The following is a 21,577-nucleotide window of genomic DNA, read 5'->3' on the forward strand; positions in this document are numbered from 1 at the left end:
AATTCGTACGATACTCTGCAACAGGTTTGCGCTTTCCTTTTTGAGCTGCTGGCATTCGCTCACTAGAAGGAATTCAGTAGTGGTGAAACACTGTGTTTTTTGGGTCTTAAGCTGAGGTTATGCTCCTTTGGAGATTTTAGTTCTGTTCTAAGTTCATGAATCGCATATGAAGAGTTTTCAGTGAATAACGTATTTGACATGTGATTATTGTTTGTATTTGTAACTAACCATTTCCTTTCCAGATCTCCCTCCTGGCTGTTCCTTTCCTACTTCCCTTCCCCCCGCCTGGCCCTCCAATCCTCAGCGCCACAAAGGCTTCTGAGTTGGTGGTGCCTGGAGGTGGGCCTTTGATTAGCGACGCGCAGATCCCGAGGAATTGGGCCCTGACAGGTTCCATGAGTGTCCTGGGGTACCCTAGGTGGAATGATGCATTTGAGTCCTTCCATGAAAGCCTTTATGATCAGAATTCTGATTAAAGAAATATGTTGTCTGGTTTGGAGATATGCAGCTATAACTGCGAGATGTAGGCGAATGGAAGTGTAGGTGATATTTGCTTTCTGCAAGTGGACAGGTAGCAGCCAATTTCTTGTACCATGGATTTCATAGGATTAATCTATTTAGGTTGGCAGTAGCAAACAAAATGTTTCCATTTTGCAGCATAACAGGTTCTAGTGGTGGGTCCAAGCGCTTCCTTGAGAATGTTCATACATTATGCAAGCAAGCCTAAGTAGGCAACTTCTATGATCTTAGGAGTCATATTGCAAGGTTGACTGTCATAGGATCTAGATGCCTGACTTGTCCTTGATTCTGGATGAGAAGGTCTGACCTGTTGGGGAGCTTCTCATGTGAAACTAGTGAAAGATCCAGCAGTGTGGTGAACCAAGGCTTGTGCGCCCAGGTGGGAGCTACAAGGATCATGGTGAGAGATGTTTGCCTGATCCTTCAAACCAGAAATGGAATGCAAGGGAAAGGCAGAAAGGTGTAGGCAAATATCCCTGACCAATTAATCCATAAAAGATTGCCCTTGGATAGTAGGTGTGGATATCTGGCGAAGTTTGTGCATTTTGTGTTTTCTGCTGTGGCAAAACGGTCTGTTTGAGGAGTTCCCCACTTTTTGAGCTATGACTGGAGGACCTGTGGGTGAAGTTCCCATTGATGGACTTGCTGCTGCATTCAGCCGCAGCTCCTCCGCAATGGCGGAGGAGTGTTGCCCCACTGACTCAGCGCCAGCAGCTGAAAAAAAAAAAAAAAAAAACATTATTTTATAATAAATCTCCTGTTTCTCTCCGCTCGCACCCCGCACCTTCTCTACCCACCCCACTTCTTTTAAATTGCATTGGCCGCCACTGGCTGCATCCTGTTGAGCAGGTCAGCAAAGTCGTTTCCGGAAGATACTTCACCAACAGGTGAATGCTGTGGTGAAGAGAGCCCAATTCCATATGGTCTAAGACAGGTGTGACAGTTGTGAATACCGTGTGTACCCCCAAACCACCCCACCAATCACCCCCACCCTCCATTTTTTGCAAGGACCCATTGGTCTGTGGTGATGGGGTTCCAGGTGGTGTGAAAATGTTGGAGTCTTCGCCCAACAGTTGTTGGATGGTTGGTTGTGGGGGGTAAAGTGTAGATAGTTACTGTTTGCCAGTAGAGGAGGATTCTACTCGCCTGTAGCAGTGCTCTTTCCTCTCCCCTTGTTATTGGAGCCCCTGTAGGAGCCTCTAAAGTACCCTCTACTGTAAGAGGTCAGGGGTTGCCTGCTTTGTGATGTGGAAGCCTCTGTAGTGGAAGATTTGTATGTCTCTCTGTACCCTGGGCAACAAAATGAGCCCATCTGCGTGGGAGTCTGGAGGGTATCTGTGTCCTTCAACTTTCCAAGAGTGGTGTCTGCATGAAGTCCAAACAGCTGTTCCTTGTCAAAAGGCATATTAAGAACTGCCTCCTTGACCTCAGACTTGAAGCTGGAACATCAAATCCACATGCCTTCTTAGAAGGATACTAGCATTAATCCCCCGGGCCACATCGAGGACCCACCAGATGAAGTTGTTAGTGATAATCTTGGTCCTCAGGCAATTTGTTGTCCATGTTTATGGTGCTCATCAGGGAGGTATTGCAGTAATTCCTCCATAACATCCCAATGTGCCTGATCGTATCGGCCAAAAGGACTTGAGAATTGGCAATGTGCCAATGATTTGCGGCCTGCACTGCCACCCTCTTCCCTGCAGGATCGATTCTTTCAACCTCCTTCCAGTTAGTAGTAGAAATGGGTGTAAAACCAATGAGGGATCCCAGAAAGCTATACATTTCTGAAAAGACAAAATTCTGAATCCAGCAAGGGGTCATTTGTGAAGATAGGTCAAAGTTTTCCTATAGAAAGGTTAACAGTTGAAATGAAAAAAAAAAAATGAAATTGAGTTGAAAATAAAACAGCCATTTGTGTCTACGTTTTCATCTGTAGCTTCTTCTAACTATGGAAGATGTTCAAAAGCAATATACCATTATGTTCCCCTGGACCCTTCTGGTTGTGGGGATATATAGGGCTTGTAGGTTTACCAAGAACCCGAGGTACCCAGAGCCAATAACTAATCTGCCACCTTGCAATGGTTTTTCATTGTGTAAAATATAAAGAGTGAAAAATAGGTATCAAGGAAACATATGTACTTCCGAAATGGGCACAAGATATGGAGTTTATAAGCAGTGGCTATTTGCACATCTCTGAATGTGTGGGTACCCGTATTGGCATGTAAATTAGAGGGCATTTCTCAAAATGACTTCTATTTTACACACTGTCTTATATTTGGAAGGCACAAATGCAGAGAAAGCAAATTGCCAAAAACACTTGTTCTACCATATTGTGTTCCTCTAAGTCTCCCAATAGAAATGTTACCTCACATGTGTAGGTAGGCCTAGTGCCTGCAACGGGAAACAGCCCAAAATGCAGCATGGGCACATCACATTTTTCCACTGAAAACTGACTTTTTTATATATTTGTTTTTGCAATGGGCCTAGCTGTGGATTTTGGGGCCCTAGCTCAGCCGGCACCAAGTGAAACCTTGAAAACCTGTACATTTCTGAAAACTAGTCAGCCAGGGGAATCCAGGATTAGATGGCCTGTGGGGTCTCACTAGGTTCTGTTACTCAGAACCCCTTGCAAACCTCAAAATTTGTCTTAAAAAAACAAATTTTCCTCACATTTCTGTGATGTAAAGTTCTGGAATCTGACAGGAACCACAAACTATCTTCCATGCAGCATCCCCCCAAGTCTCCTGAAGAAAATAGTACCTCATCTGTGTGCGTAGGCCTAGTGCCCGGAACAGAAAATAGCTCAAAACACAACGTGGGCACATCACATTTTTCCATTGAAAAGTGAATCTTTTTTAGTAATGTGAATAACTCTGGATTTCGGTCCCTCGCTCAGCTGGCACCTAGGGAAACTTAGCAAACCTGTACACTTTTGAAAACTAGACAGACAGGGGAATCCAGGATGGGGTGGCTTGTGTGGCTCTCACCAGGTTCCATTACCCAGAATCCTTGGCAAACCTCAAAATCTGTCTAAAAACACATTTTCCTCACATTTCTGTGAGGGATCACCGTGCCGGCACAAATTTCCTACCGCGCTGCATTCTCCTCAGTTTCCTGATAAAAATGATACCTCATTTGTGTGGGTGGGCCAAGTGGCTTCGGCAGGGAAGAGCCAAAAATGTGTAGAGTGATGGGGCAGCAAAGCATGTTCATATGTGCAGTTTTTTAAAAATATGATTTTAGAATGACTCTGCTTTGGGCAGGTCCGCCCCTTGATTAAAATTGTATGCCCATTTAGGCCCTCCCCCACTCCTCACAATACCTAGTACACTTTCTTCCACATCCTGGGGGGGCAGATCTGGGGCTTTTGTCCCCATGTACCCCTCGGGTGTTCATGGGTTGGAGGGGGCGGAAAGACTGAACTCCCTAAAATTATTTGAGGGGAGCAAAAGCCATTGCCTAAGCAGCCGCTCCCACCTCTCTGGTGATTGCCTTCCTGTGGCAATCCCCCAGCAGGAATCCACTAAAGGGAAGACTCTCTGCTTTCCAATGATACCTCTCCTGGCTGCCTCGGTGCTCGGGGGGCTGAGATAGTCACCTGAGCATAGAGGCAGTTTTCATTGAAATTACATCAGCGCGCCATGCACGCCGCTCGTCATTTCAGTGAAAACTAAAAATAGTCTCGGGAGCTGGGCAAGCTCTTTCCCAGCTCCCAAGGCTACCTTTAGAAAAATCAAATCCCTCTGCTGTAAACAGCAGAGGGATTTGATGGTTGTGTGCAGAGGACATAACGATTACATCCTCAGCACAGGACCACGGGTGATCATGAAGGAACTGTTCCGTCATGAGCACCGAAGGGGTTAACAGCCACTTCTTCAACAAAATAAAAACACTGTCCAACAGAACTTCTCCTGATATGATCCTAAGGACACTAGTCAAAGTCACTCATCTACAAAGCATCCAGTTGTATGCAAAACAATGACATATAAAACCACATTCTTCGAAAATTTGCAACTTGATACATGTGAGGTTGATGGTCAGGTAGATAATATTAGGAAATTCAGGGATAGGGATGTGGACTTTTATAAAATATCTGCTTGCCCGAGGGACGGGATGCTTAAAAAATGTACTTGTCCTTTAAAAATAAAAAAATAAAAAAATAAAAAACACACTTGTCCCTTTTGGTGCAATGCAGCGAGGTAACAAATAATTATGGCAGTGTTCTCAGTTTGTCAGAAGTCTGATAATAGCCTCATTTAATTTAGTGTCAGGATTTGGGTTCTAGAAAGATTCTGAGTTTGCCATCTACATGCAAAGGCTGGGAGTAGAAAGAAGTAGTATTAGTTGCAGAACTGGCATGCCCTATGCCTGTGCACCTCCATAAATATACATGTTTTGGGTATTCCCCAACTCCTCTACAATCTCGCCCCAAACTGGAAAAGTTGGATCTTTACTCCTGACAAGGGCAGGAGTAAACCTTTTTCCTGCATGGAGGGAAAAGAACTTGTAACGAAAGTCAAATTGCAATTGTTTAGCAGATTTCCGATGAACATACATATGCGTGTGTACATTTGTTCCTATTAAAATTAAATTCACTAACAGGAGTATGGTTTGCAGGCCTGCTTCTGTAAACATTTGTGAATTTATTAAAGTTGCAAATATACACCTTTTCAAAACATATCTGACTTTTTTAAGAACTGGCGTCCTAATTTATTTTCATGTTGTCCATTACGTTTTCACATTGATTCTCCATTATTTATCTTTTTTTTTAAAACACAATAGGAGCATGACTCAAACACGTTTTAGAGCATGAGGCCTCGGGAAAATTGTATTTAAAAAAGTGACAGAAGTTTAGCAAAACATTTTGTTCATGTTGCAATTGTTTACTGTACTATTTATTTCAAAAGCAAAGGACCAATAATCTTGTTTTCATGCTTTTCAATGTGTCTGCATGTAATCAGAGAGCATTCTGGAACCATTATGAACAGGCTATCCAGTTTAAGTTTAAACCTTTCCAAACTGATAAAACTCCACCAAAGGGAAACAGCCTTAACACTGATAAACACCTGCACATTCAATGAAAAAGAAAAAGTTAGCGAATGAGCTGTATTTTGTTCTGAAGGGACCAACACATTGCAACATTGTGATACAAGATAGCAGCAATAAAGACTAATCTAAGTTGTTTAGGAATGCCACTAAAATTTTGTTTCTTCTTCCTTTTGTTTTCTCCAGTTCTGTGTGCATTGAATAAAGGTGCAGGGTTTAGAAGAACAAGTTACTTACCTTTGGTAACGCTTTTTCTGGTGGATACAATAGCTACCTGTGGATTCCTCACCTTATGAATTCATCCTTGCGCCAGCATCTGACGGAAAGCCTTCTTCCTAGCACTCCACGTCGACGAAGACGTCACAATTGCACAGCTCCACGCGATTCCGTCTGACATCACCGTGCCAATAAGCGGTCGTTGCTGGCGGGCTGACGTCAGTTTCACCCATGTTGTTTACGTGCCTTTGAGGCAAACAGGTGAGAACCGACTTCCACAACAACTCCAATAAATACATATATACATAAAACCCTCATGATGCAACATAATCAAAAACCATAATTTAAATATACAGGAAAAAATAAAAATGTACACATATATCTATACAACCACATATCCTAGTGCAAAAGACAGGCAACGGGGAGGCGGGTAGGACGGTGAGGAATCCACAGGTAGCTATTGTATCCACCAGAAAAAGCGATACCGAAGGTAAGTAACTTGCTCTTCTGATGGATACAAACTACCTGTGGATTCCTCACCTTATGAATAGAGTCCCAAAGCAGTACCGCACTCGGAGGTGGATGCCTGTCTGATTACACCAAGAAATCCTGCACAACAGATCGCGCAAAATGGCTGTCCCTCCGAACCTCAGCATCCAAGCAGTAATGCTTAGCGAAAGTGTGGAGGGATGCCCAAGTTGCCGCCTTACAAATGTCCACCACCGGGACTCCCCTTGCCAGGGTCGAAGTGGCTGACTTAGCCCTGGTGGAGTGTGCCCGGATACCCTCAGGAGGAACTTTCTTTGCCAGTGAGTAGCAAACTTTTATACAAAGAATGACTCGCCTGGAGATTGTACTTTTATGGACTGCTCTGCCCTTCCGCTGACCAACATACCCCACGAACAGCTGATCCTCCAGGCGAAAGTCCTTCGTTCTCTCAATATAAAAACTGAGATCCCTTCTAGGGTCCAATCAATGGAGTCTCTCTTCCTCTTTAGAGGGGTGAGGAGGAGGGTAGAAAGAGGGAAGGGTAATAGTTTGCCCGATATAAAAAGGAGTGACAACTTTTGGCAGGAAAGCCACCCTGGTTTTCAGTACCACTTTATCAGGGAAAAACAAGGTAAAGGGGGGTTTTACGGAAAGGGCTTGAAGCACCCCAACCCTCCTAGCAGATGTTATAGCAATAAGGAATACAGTCTTACGAACCAAATACCTTAAAGGACATGAATGCATGGGCTCAAACGGTGAACCCATCAGAAATGTTAAAACAAGATTTAAATCCCACTGAGGCATGTGAAAGGGCGTGGGGGGGAAACTTATTAAGCAAGCCCTTAATAAACCTATATACAATCGGAGACTTAAATAAAGGGAGAAAAGGAAAAGCTGATAGAGTGGCCAAATAACCTTTCACTGTAGCTACTGAACAGCCTTTCCTTGCTAAATCAAGGGCAAATAACAAAACATCGGAAAGGTGGGCTTTCAAGGGATCTTTCTGTTTCTCTCCACACCAAATAACAAATTTAGCCCACCTACTGGCATAAATGGATTTAGTGGAGTGTCGCCTGGACGATAGAATAACATCCACTACATCCGGTGGGAGAGAAAAAGAACTCAGGTTGCCCCGTTCAATCTCCAGGCATGAAGGTGCAGGCTCTGGAGGTGGGGGTGTAGAGCCTGCCCCTGCGACTGCGAGAGGAGGTCTGCCCTGAGCAGGAGATAGAGCAGAGGGCACTTTGAGAGTTGTAGAAGGTCTGTGTACCACACTCTTCTCGGCCAATCTGGTGCCACCAAGATGACTTAGGCCCTGTCTTGGCGAATCTTCCTCAGAACCCAAGGAATCAAGGGTATGGGGGGGAAACGCGTAAAGCAACTGGCCGTCCCAGGGTATTTGAAACGCGTCCCCCAACGCTCCTTGCAACGGATACTGGAGACTGCAGAACGACGGGCAGTGCGCATTCTCCCGAGTGGAGAACAGATCTACCTGCGGAGACCCCCACATCTCGAAGATGTACCGTACTAGGTATGGATGGAGACGCCGCTCGTGATCGTCCAAGAAGTGCCGACTGAGACTGTCCGCATGTACGTTCAGAACCCCGGCCAAATTATTTGCTATCAAGCAAATCTGATGGTCCTGAACCCAGGACCAGAGCCGCAGAGCTTCTCTGCAGAGAAGGTACGACCCTACTCCCCCCCTGCTTGTTTAAGTACCACATTGCTGTAGTGTTGTCCGAGAGGACTTCAACCGACTGACCGCGAAGGGAAGGGAGGAAGGCCTTGAGAGCCAGACGTATCGCCCGCAGTTCCAACAGATTGATATGAAACATCTGTTCCACCGGAGACCAATGACCCTTGATCTCCAGATCTCCCAGATGAGCACCCCACCCCAGAGTGGAGGCATCCGTAACAACTGTGGCCAGTGGAGGTGGTAGTGAGAACGGCCTTCCTTGGGAAAGGTTGCCGTCCACTGCCCACCATTGGAGATCCGCTGCAGTATCCCTGCAGATCCTTATTGAATCCTCAAGATCCGCTTTGTACTGAAACCACTGCCTGCGGAGGCACCACTGAAGAGCCCTCATATGCCAGCACGCATGAGTGACCAGCAGAATGCAAGAAGCAAACAGACCAAGCAGGTGTAAGACCTTGAGGACTGGGACAACCGCTCCATTCCGAAACATTGGAATCAGAGCCTGAATGTCCCGAATCCGGTGAGGCGGAGGGTAGGCCCGATACAATGTTGTATCTAGTACTGCCCCTATGAACAGGAGGCGTTGAGAGGGCTCCAGGTGAGACTTGGGCAGGTTTACCGAAAACCCCAGATCGAACAACTGGGTTGTCACCTGCAGGTGATGCAGCACCAGCTCTGGAGACTTGGCTTTGACCAACCAATCGTCCAGGTAAGGGAATACCGCTACTCCCTTCCGCCTGAGATGTACTGCAACCACTGACATCACCTTTGTGAAAACTCGAGGTGCTGAAGTAAGCCCAAACGGAAGGACCGCAAACTGGTAGTGTTGCGACCCCACCACAAACCGGAGATACGTCCTGTGCGACTTGAGTATAGGGATATGAAAGTACGCATCCTGCAAGTCGACAGACACCATCCAATCCTCTTTGTTCAACACCATAAGTACCTGCGCTAAAGTCAGCATTTTGAATTTCTCCTGCTTGAGGAACCAATTCAAAATCCTCTGGTCTAGGATCTGTCTCAGACGACCATCCTTCTTGGGGATCAGGAAATATCCTGAATAACAACCCTGACCCCTTTCCTGCTCCGGAACCAACTCTATCGCACCCTGTGATAACATGGCCAGAACCTCCTGTTGCAACAACAGAAGATGGTCCTCTGAATAAAACGAGGAACGGGGGGAAAGGGCGGAGGGAACTCCTGAAAGGGGAGAGCATATCCTTTCTCCACAATATTCAACACCCAGGAGTCTGCTGTTATCAACTCCCACTTGTAGAGAAAAAGACGAAGCCTTCCCCCTACAGGAGAGGCATGTTCGATAAAGTGTTGTTGTCCACCAGAGGAAGAGGATGACGAAGAAGGGTGTTGCTGGTCTGCCCCTCTAGCTCTAGCCCTCCCACACCCTCTAAAGGGTCGATAAGATGGATTGGCAGGCTGTTGGGCCGAGTACTGGGGCCTCCGAAAAACCGCCCCACGACCAAAACCTCTGAACCTGTGAAAAGACCTATAAGGGGCAGCAGGGGTAGCCTGTAAGCCTAAGGACTTTGCTGTAGCTCGGCTCTCCTTAAAAAGTTCAAGGGCAGAGTCAGCTTTCTCCCCAAATAGTCTTTCACCATCGAAGGGCAAGTCTAGAAAGGTGGTCTGTACATCCGTGGAGAATCCAGAGGACTTCAGCCACGCGTGCCTCCTTGTAGCAACAGATGTCCTCATCGCCCTAGCAACTGAGTCTGTTGTATCAAGGCCAGATTGTATAATCTGCTGCGCCGCAGCCTGTACAACCAAAAAGAGTGTTCCAAAAGGCCTCTGTGCTTCCTGTGGCAGATCCCCGACCAGAGCCTTGGCTGAGTCCATAAGGGCATGGACATACCTGCCCAGCACACAGGTAACGTTCGCAGCCTTAAGTGCCATGCTGCAAGACGAAAAGATCTTCTTTGAAGACTGCTCCATTCGTTTGGACTCCCTATCAGATGGGGCTACAGGGAACGAACCAGGAGCAGACTTTGTGGAGCAAGACGCTTGAACCACTAAACTCTCCGGGGTTGGATGACGTGACAGGAACCCAGGATCCCCGGGTGCTCCCCTATGCCTCCTTGCCACAGCTCTATTAACAGCCGAAGACAAAACTGTTTTCCTCCACAAGTCCATAATAGGCTCCAACACTGCCTCGTTGAAGGGCAGCAAAGGATCAGCTGAGGATGTAGAGGGATGCAGCACCTCAGTCAGCACATTTGTCTTTACCTCTGCTGCAGATAAAGGCAGGTCTAAATAGTCTACTGCCTTTCTAATGACCGAGTGGAATGACGCTGCCTCCTCCATAAACTCCCCCAGAGATGAAATGTCCCATTCCGGGGAAGTACCCAGCCCACTGGCTGACCCAAATCCTTGGTATTCCTCCAAAGATTCCATAAGCTCACCCTCTTCCAACCGCCGGTATTCTTCTTCTTCAAGGAGACGCAAGGCCCTTCTCCGAGATCTCATGCAGGATTCTAACCTTGGCGTCAACATCGAATCCACCGCTTCCGAATCCCGACCAGGACCAGAAGAAGATGTATGGATACGAGCATCCCTCGGACCCGGCGCCGACACGGACTTCAAAGAGCGCCTTCTTCGGAGTCAGCTGGCACACAGGTAAAGGAGCCAGCTGGCCAGGCAGAGCATCAATGTCGGCTGACACGGAGATGGCAACAGCGCCAGGGATCTAGATGGTGACGTCATACCACGAGGAGACATCATCGACGTCGACCTGGCAACCTCAACCGGGCAAAACGGTATAAATGGCTTCATCTGATATGGAGCCGGGGAGCCCAGTGAAAAAGCTAATGGCCCCATGGGACCCACCGGTGCACCAGCAGGGGCCATAGCCTGGAATTCATACTCTGGCACGATCCACACCCTTCGACATCGTACTCAGAGCTAAGACACCAAAGGCAGTCTCATGCGGATCAGTGACTGACATCCTACCGCCACATTCATTACAAGGCTTGAAACCTGATTTTCTCGGGGAGGAGACATTGTAACTACCAAAGTTACACACTATCCAACGAGGCAGGAAAAAACCGTTGGCGTTGAAGGCACAAAAAAAAGGAAACTGACGTCAGCACGCCGGCGAGGACCTTTTATTGGCACGGTGATGTCAGACGGAGTCGCGTGGAGCCGTGCAATTGTGACGTCCTCGTCGACGTGGAGAGCTAGGAAGAAGACTTTCCGTCGGATGCTGGCGCAAGGATGAATTCATAAGGTGAGGAATCCACAGGTAGTTTGTGTTCATCAGAAGCATATTTTAGATCTTACCTAATTAGTTTATAGACTGTAGAGGATCTGGTAATATTAAACACTGCCAAAAAATCTAAAATTATTTTATCTTTCACTGATGGCTGAAATGGCAGGCTCATAGGAATACTGGCCAATATGTACCATCACATTTACCCACAGAGAATGGGTAAAACTGTTTGATACATAAACCAAGTCAATGTTGCTGACTTGGAAACCCAGGATTTAAAAATTCAGTGCAAAGTGTAGTGTAAGGCTCCTGTGGAAAGAGTGCTGTCTCCATGCACATGGGACAGTGGTGTAAACTTTACAAGACTATGCACATACTAACAAAAGTGTATCACTGCAGAGTGTTCCATTGTAATGTGCGATACCAGCAAATCCTCTCTTTTTACCCAACTGGACGTTACTGCTGGGGTTTCTGAGCCTATAGTTAAAATGCGAACACCAAAATTTAATGTCCTAGAATACCACGTGGAGTTTGTTCAACAGTCAGGGGTGAAAAAGTGAGACATTTGCCATGGGGAGGTTACTTAAGGCATCGCATTTCAGGGGGTTTAGAATGCAAGGCTACAAATAAATCTGATGTAATTCAAAATGATATATGTTTCAAGAGGAACTGTGCTCTTGGGATGGTTGACCAACCCTACAATGTCATAGTATTCAGTAAGGGGTCGATGAATGACTCTGTACTGTATGCAAGAATGTGCCTATTAAAACATTTGACTATAGCACTTATTTTTTAACCTATTAATAGTCCTGTAACAAGAAAGAATTCTGGCAGCGAGTGTGATCAGTAATGAGATGTGAGACAGAGCAATGGGATGTGAGTGAGAATGCAATACACAGACTTTGTGCTTAAAACAGTTTAACAAACATTCATCAGACACACTGCCAATGGGGAGACACTACACAGCCTGCATTACTTCTCCTTTAAATTAAATATTTGCGTTACAATGATTCACTGCAAAAACACAGGAAAAACAGTTTTGTCCCAAAGTGCTAAAGTCCGCAATTTCGTCTTACTCGATGGGAATGCCGGCGGAGTGCAAGTCACGGATAGTATTTCAAGGAAACCGCTAATGACGTGGTGCCGGTGTGCATGTCGTATTAATGCCATTAAAAACCTACCTCCAACATGGCCGTCAAGGCGGTCCAGTGGTCGTCAGGCTGTGAAATAGACAGCACAGGTACACAGAAATGCGACCAATGCAGGTTCCTGCTAAAATGCCACAAACTAGTAGCAGCTTAATCATGTTAAGACACTGAGCAATATCTAGCAAAATCTTTACTTTAGGGAGTTGGGCTTTCTTTTGAGTAAATTACAAGAATGTGAATATCCCCGGGGTCTCCATTCACACACTCCAGAAAACGGGCACAGTATTGCCCTCGGGAAGTAGTATTTGAACCTAGAGAGAAAACTGAGAATCCACAGCAAAGAGTGAACTTTGTCACTACTTTTTGTACAAAGAGTAAATGACAGAAAAAAGATCATTAACAGAAATTGGGGACTTGTATCGGATGAGCTGTAAGTACAAGACAAACCCATGAACGCTTTACAGTCAGGGACCATGTCGCAAGTGCTTTGCTTAAATCATAGATGAATACTGATATGCCTACATGTTGGAACCATAGCCGCATTTTTGGACACTTCAGCTGTGGGAGATATAAAGCATATGCCCTCACCATTACACTGAAGGACTTCACACAACTGTAAATATACTTTGCACAGTCACGCTAAGTGCAGTACGGACGTTATTTGCATCACAAAATGTCCATGCGACCAATGGTACCTGGGACAAACGTGAAAAAGTGAAAGCAAGAATACTGCAACACTGCAGTCAGATACAGTGTAAAGTACAGGGGTCCCCACTAGTGAGACATTTAACTGTAGCTAACTGTAAGGAAATGCCTCCTTGGCATGGTTACCCCCTGACTTTTTGCCTTTGCTGATGCTATGTTTTGAATTGAAAGTGTGCTGAGGCCTGCTAACCAGGCCCCAGCACCAGTGTTCTTTCCCTAACCTGTACTTTTGATTCCACAATTGGCACACCCTGGCATCCAGGTAAGTCCCTTGTAACTGGTACCTCTGGTACCAAGGGCCCTGATGCCAGGGAAGGTCTCTAAGGGCTGCAGCATGTCTTATGCCACCCTGGAGACCCCTCACTCAGCACAGACACACTGCTTACCAGCTTGTGTGTGCTAGTGAGAACAAAATGAGTAAGTCGACATGGCACTCCCCTCAGGGTGCCATGCCAGCCTCTCACTGCCTATGCAGTATAGGTAAGACACCCCTCTAGCAGGCCTTACAGCCCTAAGGCAGGGTGCACTATACCATAGGTGAGGGCACCAGTGCATGAGCACTGTGCCCCTACAGTGTCTAAGCCAAACCTTAGACATTGTAAGTGCAGGGTAGCCATAAGAGTATATGGTCTGGGAGTCTGTCAAACACGAACTCCACAGCACCATAATGGCTACACTGAAAACTGGGAAGTTTGGTATCAAACTTCTCAGCACAATAAATGCACACTGATGCCAGTGTACATTTTATTGTGAAACACACCCCAGAGGGCACCTTAGAGGTGCCCCCTGAAACTGTATCCAACTATCTGTGTAGGCTGACTGGTTCCAGCAGCCTGCCACACTAGAGACATGTTGCTGGCCCCATGGGGAGAGTGCCTTTGTCACTCTGAGGCCAGTAACAAAGCCTGCACTGGGTGGAGATGCTAACACCTCCCCCAGGCAGGAGCTGTCACACCTGGCGGTGAACCTCAAAGGCTCACCCCTTTGTGCCAGCACCGCAGGACACTCCAGCTAGTGGAGTTGCCCCCCCCCTCCGGCCACGGCCCCCACTTTTGGCGGCAAGGCCGGAGAAAATAATGAGAACAACAAGGAGGAGTCACTGGCCAGTCAGGACAGCCCCTAAGGTGTCCTGAGCTGAAGTGACTCTAACTTTTAGAAATCCTCCATCTTGCAGATGGAGGATTCCACAATAGGATTAGGGATGTGACCCCCTCCCCTTGGGAGGAGGCACAAAGAGGGTGTACCCACCCTCAGGGCTAGTAGCCATTGGCTACTAACCCCCCAGACCTAAACACGCCCTTAAATTTAGTATTTAAAGGCTTCCCTGAACCTAGGAAAACAGATTCATGCAACTTACCGAAGAAGAAGACTGCTGAGCTGAAAACCCCTGCAGAAGAAAGAAAGAAGACACCAACTGCTTTGGCCCCAGTCCTACTGGCCTGTCTCCTGCCTTCTAAAGAACCCTGCTCCAGCGACGCTTTCTCCAGGACCAGCGACCTCTGAATCCTCAGAGGACTGCCCTGCTTCTAAGAGACCAAGAAACTCCAGAGGACAGCGGCACTGCTCCAAAAGAACTGCAACTTTGTTTCAAGGAGCAGATTTAAAGACCCCTGCAACTCCCCGCAAGAAGCGTGAGACTTGCAACACTGCACCCGGCGACCCCGACTCGACTGGTGGAGAACCAACACCTCAGGGAGGACCCTCCGGCGACTCCGAGTCCGTGAGTAACCAAAGTTGTCCCCCCTGAGCCCCCACAGCGACGCCTGCAGAGGGAATCCCGAGGCTCCCCCTGACCGCGACTGCCTGAACTCCATTTCCCGACGGCTGGAAAAGACCCTGCACCCGCAGCCCCCAGCACCTAAAGGAAAGGGACTCCTGTGCAGGAGTGACCCCCAGGAAGCCCTCTCCCTTGCCCAGGTGGTGGCTACCCCGAGGAGCCCCCCCCCTTGCCTGCCTGCAACGCTGAAGAGATCCCTTGATCTCTCCTGGATTTCCATTGAAAACCCGACGCTTGTTTCTACACTGCACCCGGCCGCCCCAGTGCCGCTGAGGGTGTACTTTTTGTGTGGACTTGTGTCCCCCCCGGTGCCCTACAAAACCCCCCTGGTCTGCCCTCCGAAGACGCGGGTACTTACCTGCTGGCAGACCGGAACCGGGGCACCCCCTTCTCTCCATTGAAGCCTATGCGTTTTGGGCACCTCTTTGACCTCTGCACCTGACCGGCCCTGAGCTGCTGGTGTGGTAACTTTGGGGTTGCTCTGAACCCCCAACGGTGGGCTACCTTGGACCCAAACCTGAGACTTGTAAGTGATTTACTTACCTGACAAAACTAACAAAAACTTACCTCCCCCAGGAACTGTGAAAATTGCACTGTGTCCACTTTTAAAACAGCTTATTGTGTTTTATGTGAAAAGTATACATGCTAATGTAATGATTCAAAGTTCCTAAAGTACTTACCTGCAATACCTTTCAAATGAGATATTACATGTAGAATTTGAACCTGTGGTTCTTAAAATAAACTAAGAAAATATATTTTTCTATAACAAAACCTATTGGCTGGATTTGTCTCTGAGTGTGTGTTCCTCATTTATTGCCTGTGTGTATGTACAACAAATGCTTAACACTACTCCTTTGATAAGCCTACTGCTCGACCACACTACCACAAAATAGAGCATTAGTATTATCTCTTTTTGCCACTATCTTACCTCTAAGGGGAACCCTTGGACTCTGTGCATACTATTCCTTACTTTGAAATAGTGCATACAGAGCCAACTTCCTACACTAACTACCCTGCAGAGAGTCTTAAATGGTTTGTGATGGAGAAAGTGAGTGCAAATTCTAGGGGCGGGGATATTAAAAACATCCTTAGCATGCGTGAATGTAAGTGGATATACCTTCTGGACACAGTCTCCGGAGGGCTCATTGAGTTGAAGGGGATTGCCAGGCAGGCTACAACTTAAATAATGAGTGACCTATGGTATGTTTTCTGCTTTACCCATGAAATTCCCCCTCTCTTTTAATTATGTAATGCTAACATTAATACTTTCATTGTGTCCCATTTACATGGCTTCCCTTATCATACCATATTGTGAGATGCTGTGCTATGTAAGATAACATTTGACTTGGTTGCTAACCTTACAGCTGCCACCCACATATTCTGTTAAGACATTGATGTTTTGTGCAACTAGAGTTGGGATATGGTCAACTGGGTATTTCAGTTCCATTATGGCTCACAACGAATATATCAGTATTGTTTTCAGAGTTCAAATGGCTTGGTGAACAGTTTTGTGTTGCACCTTTCAAAGATTGCCCCCACTGATGCATTTTATTCTTTTTTAATTGTGAGATACTAATATCGACATCCTATACTTTGGCCTACTTGATCCGGCTCTACTGTTGATGTCAAATCAGTAGACACTGTGGGATAAAATGAACATTGGGTTATTACCCATATTGTGTCAATAAACGGGCAGTCCTTAAAACTAAGGCACATTTTTGCCTGCAAGGAAGTATGATGCGTGCTATTGTGCACTTAATGTGTTCATACTACCCAGAATTGTTGAAGGGGTTTCCATGTTAAATGCCAGCTTTATACCCCATGTTGCAATTAGTGTAAACACATAACTAGAATTTGCATTGCACTGTGTGTTGGAACATTAATTGTAGGTACTTACACTATCAGGTATCTACAAGTGGTAGAACCCTTTTTATTCTAATATGACCAAGATTTTGCTAGACATTGATCAGTGTCTTTACACAATCAAGCAGTCACTAGTTTGTGGTGTTTTAGCCAGGATCCGCATTCTCTGTTTTGGTTGCATTTCTATGCTCCTATCCTGTTTATTGCACAGCCTGACGACCACTAGACCGTCTTTTGCAGTTAACAGCCATGTTGGGAGTAGGTTTTTCATACCGTCAATACGGCGTGCAAGCTGGCACCGCATCATCAGCGGTTTCCTTGAAATACTATGACTGACTCGCATTCCGGTGGCATGCCCATCTAATGAGACGACCAGAGCTTTTATCGTTGACAGCTGCAGACAGTAGCCTCTCTGGGTGAGTAATTTACACCCTCTTCCCTTATTCTCATGGCGGACATCCATACTCAAAATTACATTCTCCTTCTCCCCTAGCCCATTTTTAACGAAGGGAGAGGAAGGGCTTCCTGAAATTATTCACTGGGTAAGATGACTTACCCCCGAAACCCTTTTGACTCTTACACCAGGAGCATAGCTGAGTATTATTAATTTATTTTACTGACATTCATCAGCTTCATTGTTTGAGGGACTTTCACATCAATTAATGCATAATTCATTTGAGCAAACAGGTGCGGTCTAGACGAGATACCTTGCCATCCAGCCTCACCCCCGAAACACCCAGTCGGAGGTTCTCATTGTCCATTATTATTGGTGAGCTTAAGCAATACTTCTCTCAATCAGAGCAGGTCTGTTTTTAAATCATTTTTATTTGATAATTTAGGTTGCTCCCCAGTCCTTCCCACGTACTGATGAAGACCCTTCCTGATGGTCTTGAGTAACCACACAGCTTTCAGAGTTGAAACGTCTACGCTCTCTAAATGGCCTGGACATACTGTTATTTCCCCCTCCCTAGGACTTCTAAGGATTTTTCCTAGTTGGAATTGGGTCTCATTTGCATTGCCAGACAGCTAACACGCAGCTTTTGCACTGTTCTTTTACTTTACTTTTGTATTTTATCTTCAGTCACTTTCCTTGTTTCAAGAGTCACTTTGCACAAGCACTTTTTCACACTTGTTGCACCTAACTGGAGCAATCAACTATTGATAATTGTATATACCATTTTGTAAAGTAATACATATTGTGTGCAATAACTTTTCACTGGGCACCATGTTTAATTCATTTCCTCATGTGAAAATGTTTTCTTAAATGTTTGTGATTGGGATCATTAAAGCAATATAAGATCTTGTAAGTATTTGTGTAGGCAATGACAGGGCTTTATTATTTGTGTATTAATTGCTACCTGTGCCCTGAGGTTTACTGGGTTACCCTGTTAGTTTGTAATGGCAATACAAACCAGTACAATTTTATTTTACATTTGCACAGCAGTTCCATTTCTCCCTGTGCTTAAGTCTTTGCTATGTAGATTTCCATACAAGGGAAACAGAAGCCACAGGAGTTGTAATATGATCACCAGTAGTACAACTGGAAACCTGTGCCTGGAGCAGCTTCGCTTATGTCATGCTGGAGACACTTCTGAACTGAGGAAAAAAAACATAAAAGTAAATTTGGACAAGGATGTAAATCTATGCATGCACTTCAATGATTGTTCAAGAATTGCTCTCCCGGTGTTTGGAAGAAGGAATTACTGGAACCCAACTTAAAGAAAATGAATGGCACTGCTGGATGAGAGATGTTTCACATATGCTCCATAGTTGAGACGTATGGGAGGAAAAGTAAAGTAACACAAGCAACAGCCTATTACCAACGATTATCGGTTGGCCAACTTAAGTAAAAAATAAAATATATATAGCAGTAACTACATTTTCAGCTGTTAGGAACACTGTGTCTTCTTTGAAACAGGTAAGTTAAAAACATGAGATTTCTCCACACGTGCTAAACAGCACATATTTCATAGCTTTAAGTGATAATTTAGTTAAGGAATTAGGGGGGGCCTACTCATATGTGGGAAAACGTATCCCGCATAAAATTTCTAGGTATGCTATCCAATTTACTTACAAGGCTACAAATGGCTAGTTTTTAGAATTATGTGAAAAGATGAGCGGCACACAGATAGGTAGATCTACAGTAAGACATGGGTGAAAATCTGGGTGTGAGAAGACAGAATATAGAAGCATACAGCTCAAGAAAATACTTCTAAAGTATGTGTTTTGTGACTAGAGGTACAGTTGTTGCACTCAAGATCTATTTAATGTTCGAGAATTTTCAGTCAAACAGGAACAATGTTCAGCGTTTTTTGGAGAAGCACCAAAGTTTCCATAATAGTTTGCTTTACAAAGATAACAACCTACCAAAGCTTTTTTCTAAATACACTTTATTGCTTTTCACAAAACATATCAACGGCATCCTCAATCTTAGTGCCACACTCTAGTATTTAGTTCCCTAGCTAGTCTTTCCAGTGTACAATACACACTCATGAGAAGCTGGCATTTCCGAGGCACTGAAGCACATCAGCCGTCCCCATCAATGAGGAGGGTGCATTAGTGTGCCATGCTGGGTTCCATGGGACTTCTGACTTCAAATGAGGGTCTGATCTTAAAATGGGATGGAGTAGGATAAAGGGAGAGTGATGAGGGTTGAATGGTCACCCAAGGGAGGGGCATCTAATTGAGTAGTCAAAGAAAGCAGTAATGGCTTTGTGGCAGCTCCCTTCTGAAGATAAAAGGAACATGGGGAGGTTCCATGAGCAAACAACTTCTGTTACTTCAGTAAAGTGTATGCTTGAGCTTGTCACAAAAACGTACAACAAATTATATGCAGGAATAAACCACAGACGAACACTAGCTAGAAATGGAAAAACAAATTGCTGAATGTCATATTGTGTGTAATCACTTTAAAAAATACAAATTTCATTTCACATACTTTGCTCAGAGGGAGAAAATGCCAAAACATTAAGGCTATAAATCATATCACAACTGCTGATGACTTCAGATGTGAATTTGGACTCCGCAGTACTGCACTCAGGCAACTTGGTCTCTTGATTAATCATAGAGCTATTTCCTGCGAGTCTGGCTGTAACTAATTGAATTTGTAAAATGGCCAATTTACAATTAAGCTGCGGGAGTGTCTTTTAAAACGTTAATTTAATGTTGACCAGTACCTCAATGGCTGTAGGGAGAATAAAACTGAAAGACCAAATACTCACTATTCACTCTAAGAACAGCTTGGAATTGGTATTCTTCAAACAGTATCTCATTCATTGACTCTTGTATTGAAGTGAAGTTAAAGTAGGGTTCAGTGATGATAATATTAGAATCAACGAAATCCACCTAAAAGAAAAAAAAGAAAACCGGTTATGTCGAAGTCCTTTAGCAACTACTGTTGTATGTGACTATGTTATAAATCAGTGAAGGCTCTGTTGAAGGTGACACCACTAGTCTGATCAAATACATTCTAATTTATTGTCAACTAAAACGGAATAATAAACATCAGCTTGTACATATGTATTGATACATTTACAGAGAATTTGAGCAAAAAACCCTTCTAAGCTCAAATGTGGTACCACACAAAGTAATAGTACATCTACAAGAGTTCCCAATTAAACTAGCTAAAACTTTATAGCAAGAACATTTTGCCGATAGATGTGACATAATGTCTTGTTTACTTGTTGATACTAAAATGGAGAATAAAATATTATTTCAGTCAATGCAACAATAAATCTGAAGATATACAACTTTTGTAGGGAAAAGGGCATTATTTTACATATAATATTGATAGCATAAGTAGAAAATGATTTTGACTTAATATTGATCAGAATTGTGAAAATTGTCATAAACTACAGGGTACATTTAAAATCCTGCCAATTACTGGGATCAATTCTGTCTCATGTCAAGTATGACATGAAATACTGTCAACTAATCATAACGAATTTAGTTTAAACATAGCCAATATTGAAAACTAGACAGCCCATGTTCAATATACAAAACATCCACTAACGACCGTACCCAAACGCCGCAACAATACAGAAATTAAATCTTCAACAAAGTCCAGTTTGTCCATTAACTAGCCTGTATTTGCACCCATGCAATTACAACCCCATCCAGGGGGGACAGACACATACACACACAATACACGATCAGCTGATCATACAAACTTAGCTCACGCACAGCACATGCAGAGTGGGCAGCAGTAATAATAGCTTTTGTACACATGCACACAATGCACAAAATAAAGGCAGGAATGGTGCATTGTTCCCTCATGCACAGATCAAGACCAAAGCAAGTGCAGCATTATGCACCTTCAGAAACACACACAGTATGACACTGACAGCAGCAGTAAAAGCTTCCTTCACTCATAACTGACGCAATATGTCTGTCCGAAGGGCCAGCTTCTCTTACAAACAGCAGCAGCACATTACACTCAGTAGAAGTGGAAGCCTCCGTCTAACATAAGCCAGGATGTGTTGCTGCAGATGGTCTGTTTTCCACTCCTACTTATTTCACTACCACACCTGTCCTGTGATTGTCAGCCACTAACTACTATATCAGAGGCATCAGGGAGCATACTTTATCTATGCACTCCTCAAAAATCACATTTGAGATGCCCTTTACTTGGAACCAAATAACACGCTACAGGCCTTGCGATTAGTGTCTGGGTTGAAATGTTATCAGGATTTGTATAGCACACTAATCACCCAGGAGGGTATGCAGACATTCTTGAAGGAGAGAGCTGCACTGTCTTAGAGGAACCTAGATACAAAATCATGTTTTCAATTTCCTTTTCAATTCAAGGAGGGAAGTGACAGCTCTGGTGAGGAGGGAGAACTCATTCCAAATCTTGGGAGAGACGTGGGAGAAGGAGCAGCGTCCTATTTTTGTGGGCC

At 44.9% G+C, this 21,577-nt stretch overlaps 1 protein-coding gene across 1 annotated transcript in view; it reads right to left on the reverse strand.

Annotated features, from left to right (window-relative positions):
• ACTR6 (actin related protein 6) overlaps positions 1 to 21,577 on the reverse strand; it is a 274,936-nt gene that overhangs the window by 200,348 nt on the left and 53,011 nt on the right. Inside the window, exon 4 of the mRNA XM_069239039.1 lies at positions 19,901 to 20,024. Within this exon, the coding sequence (XP_069095140.1) occupies positions 19,901 to 20,024 (124 nt within the window). The remainder of the gene's footprint in view (positions 1 to 19,900; positions 20,025 to 21,577) is intronic.

This window comes from Pleurodeles waltl, chromosome 6 (genome assembly GCF_031143425.1).
Source record: "Pleurodeles waltl isolate 20211129_DDA chromosome 6, aPleWal1.hap1.20221129, whole genome shotgun sequence".
Classification (NCBI taxonomy): domain Eukaryota; kingdom Metazoa; phylum Chordata; class Amphibia; order Caudata; family Salamandridae; genus Pleurodeles; species Pleurodeles waltl.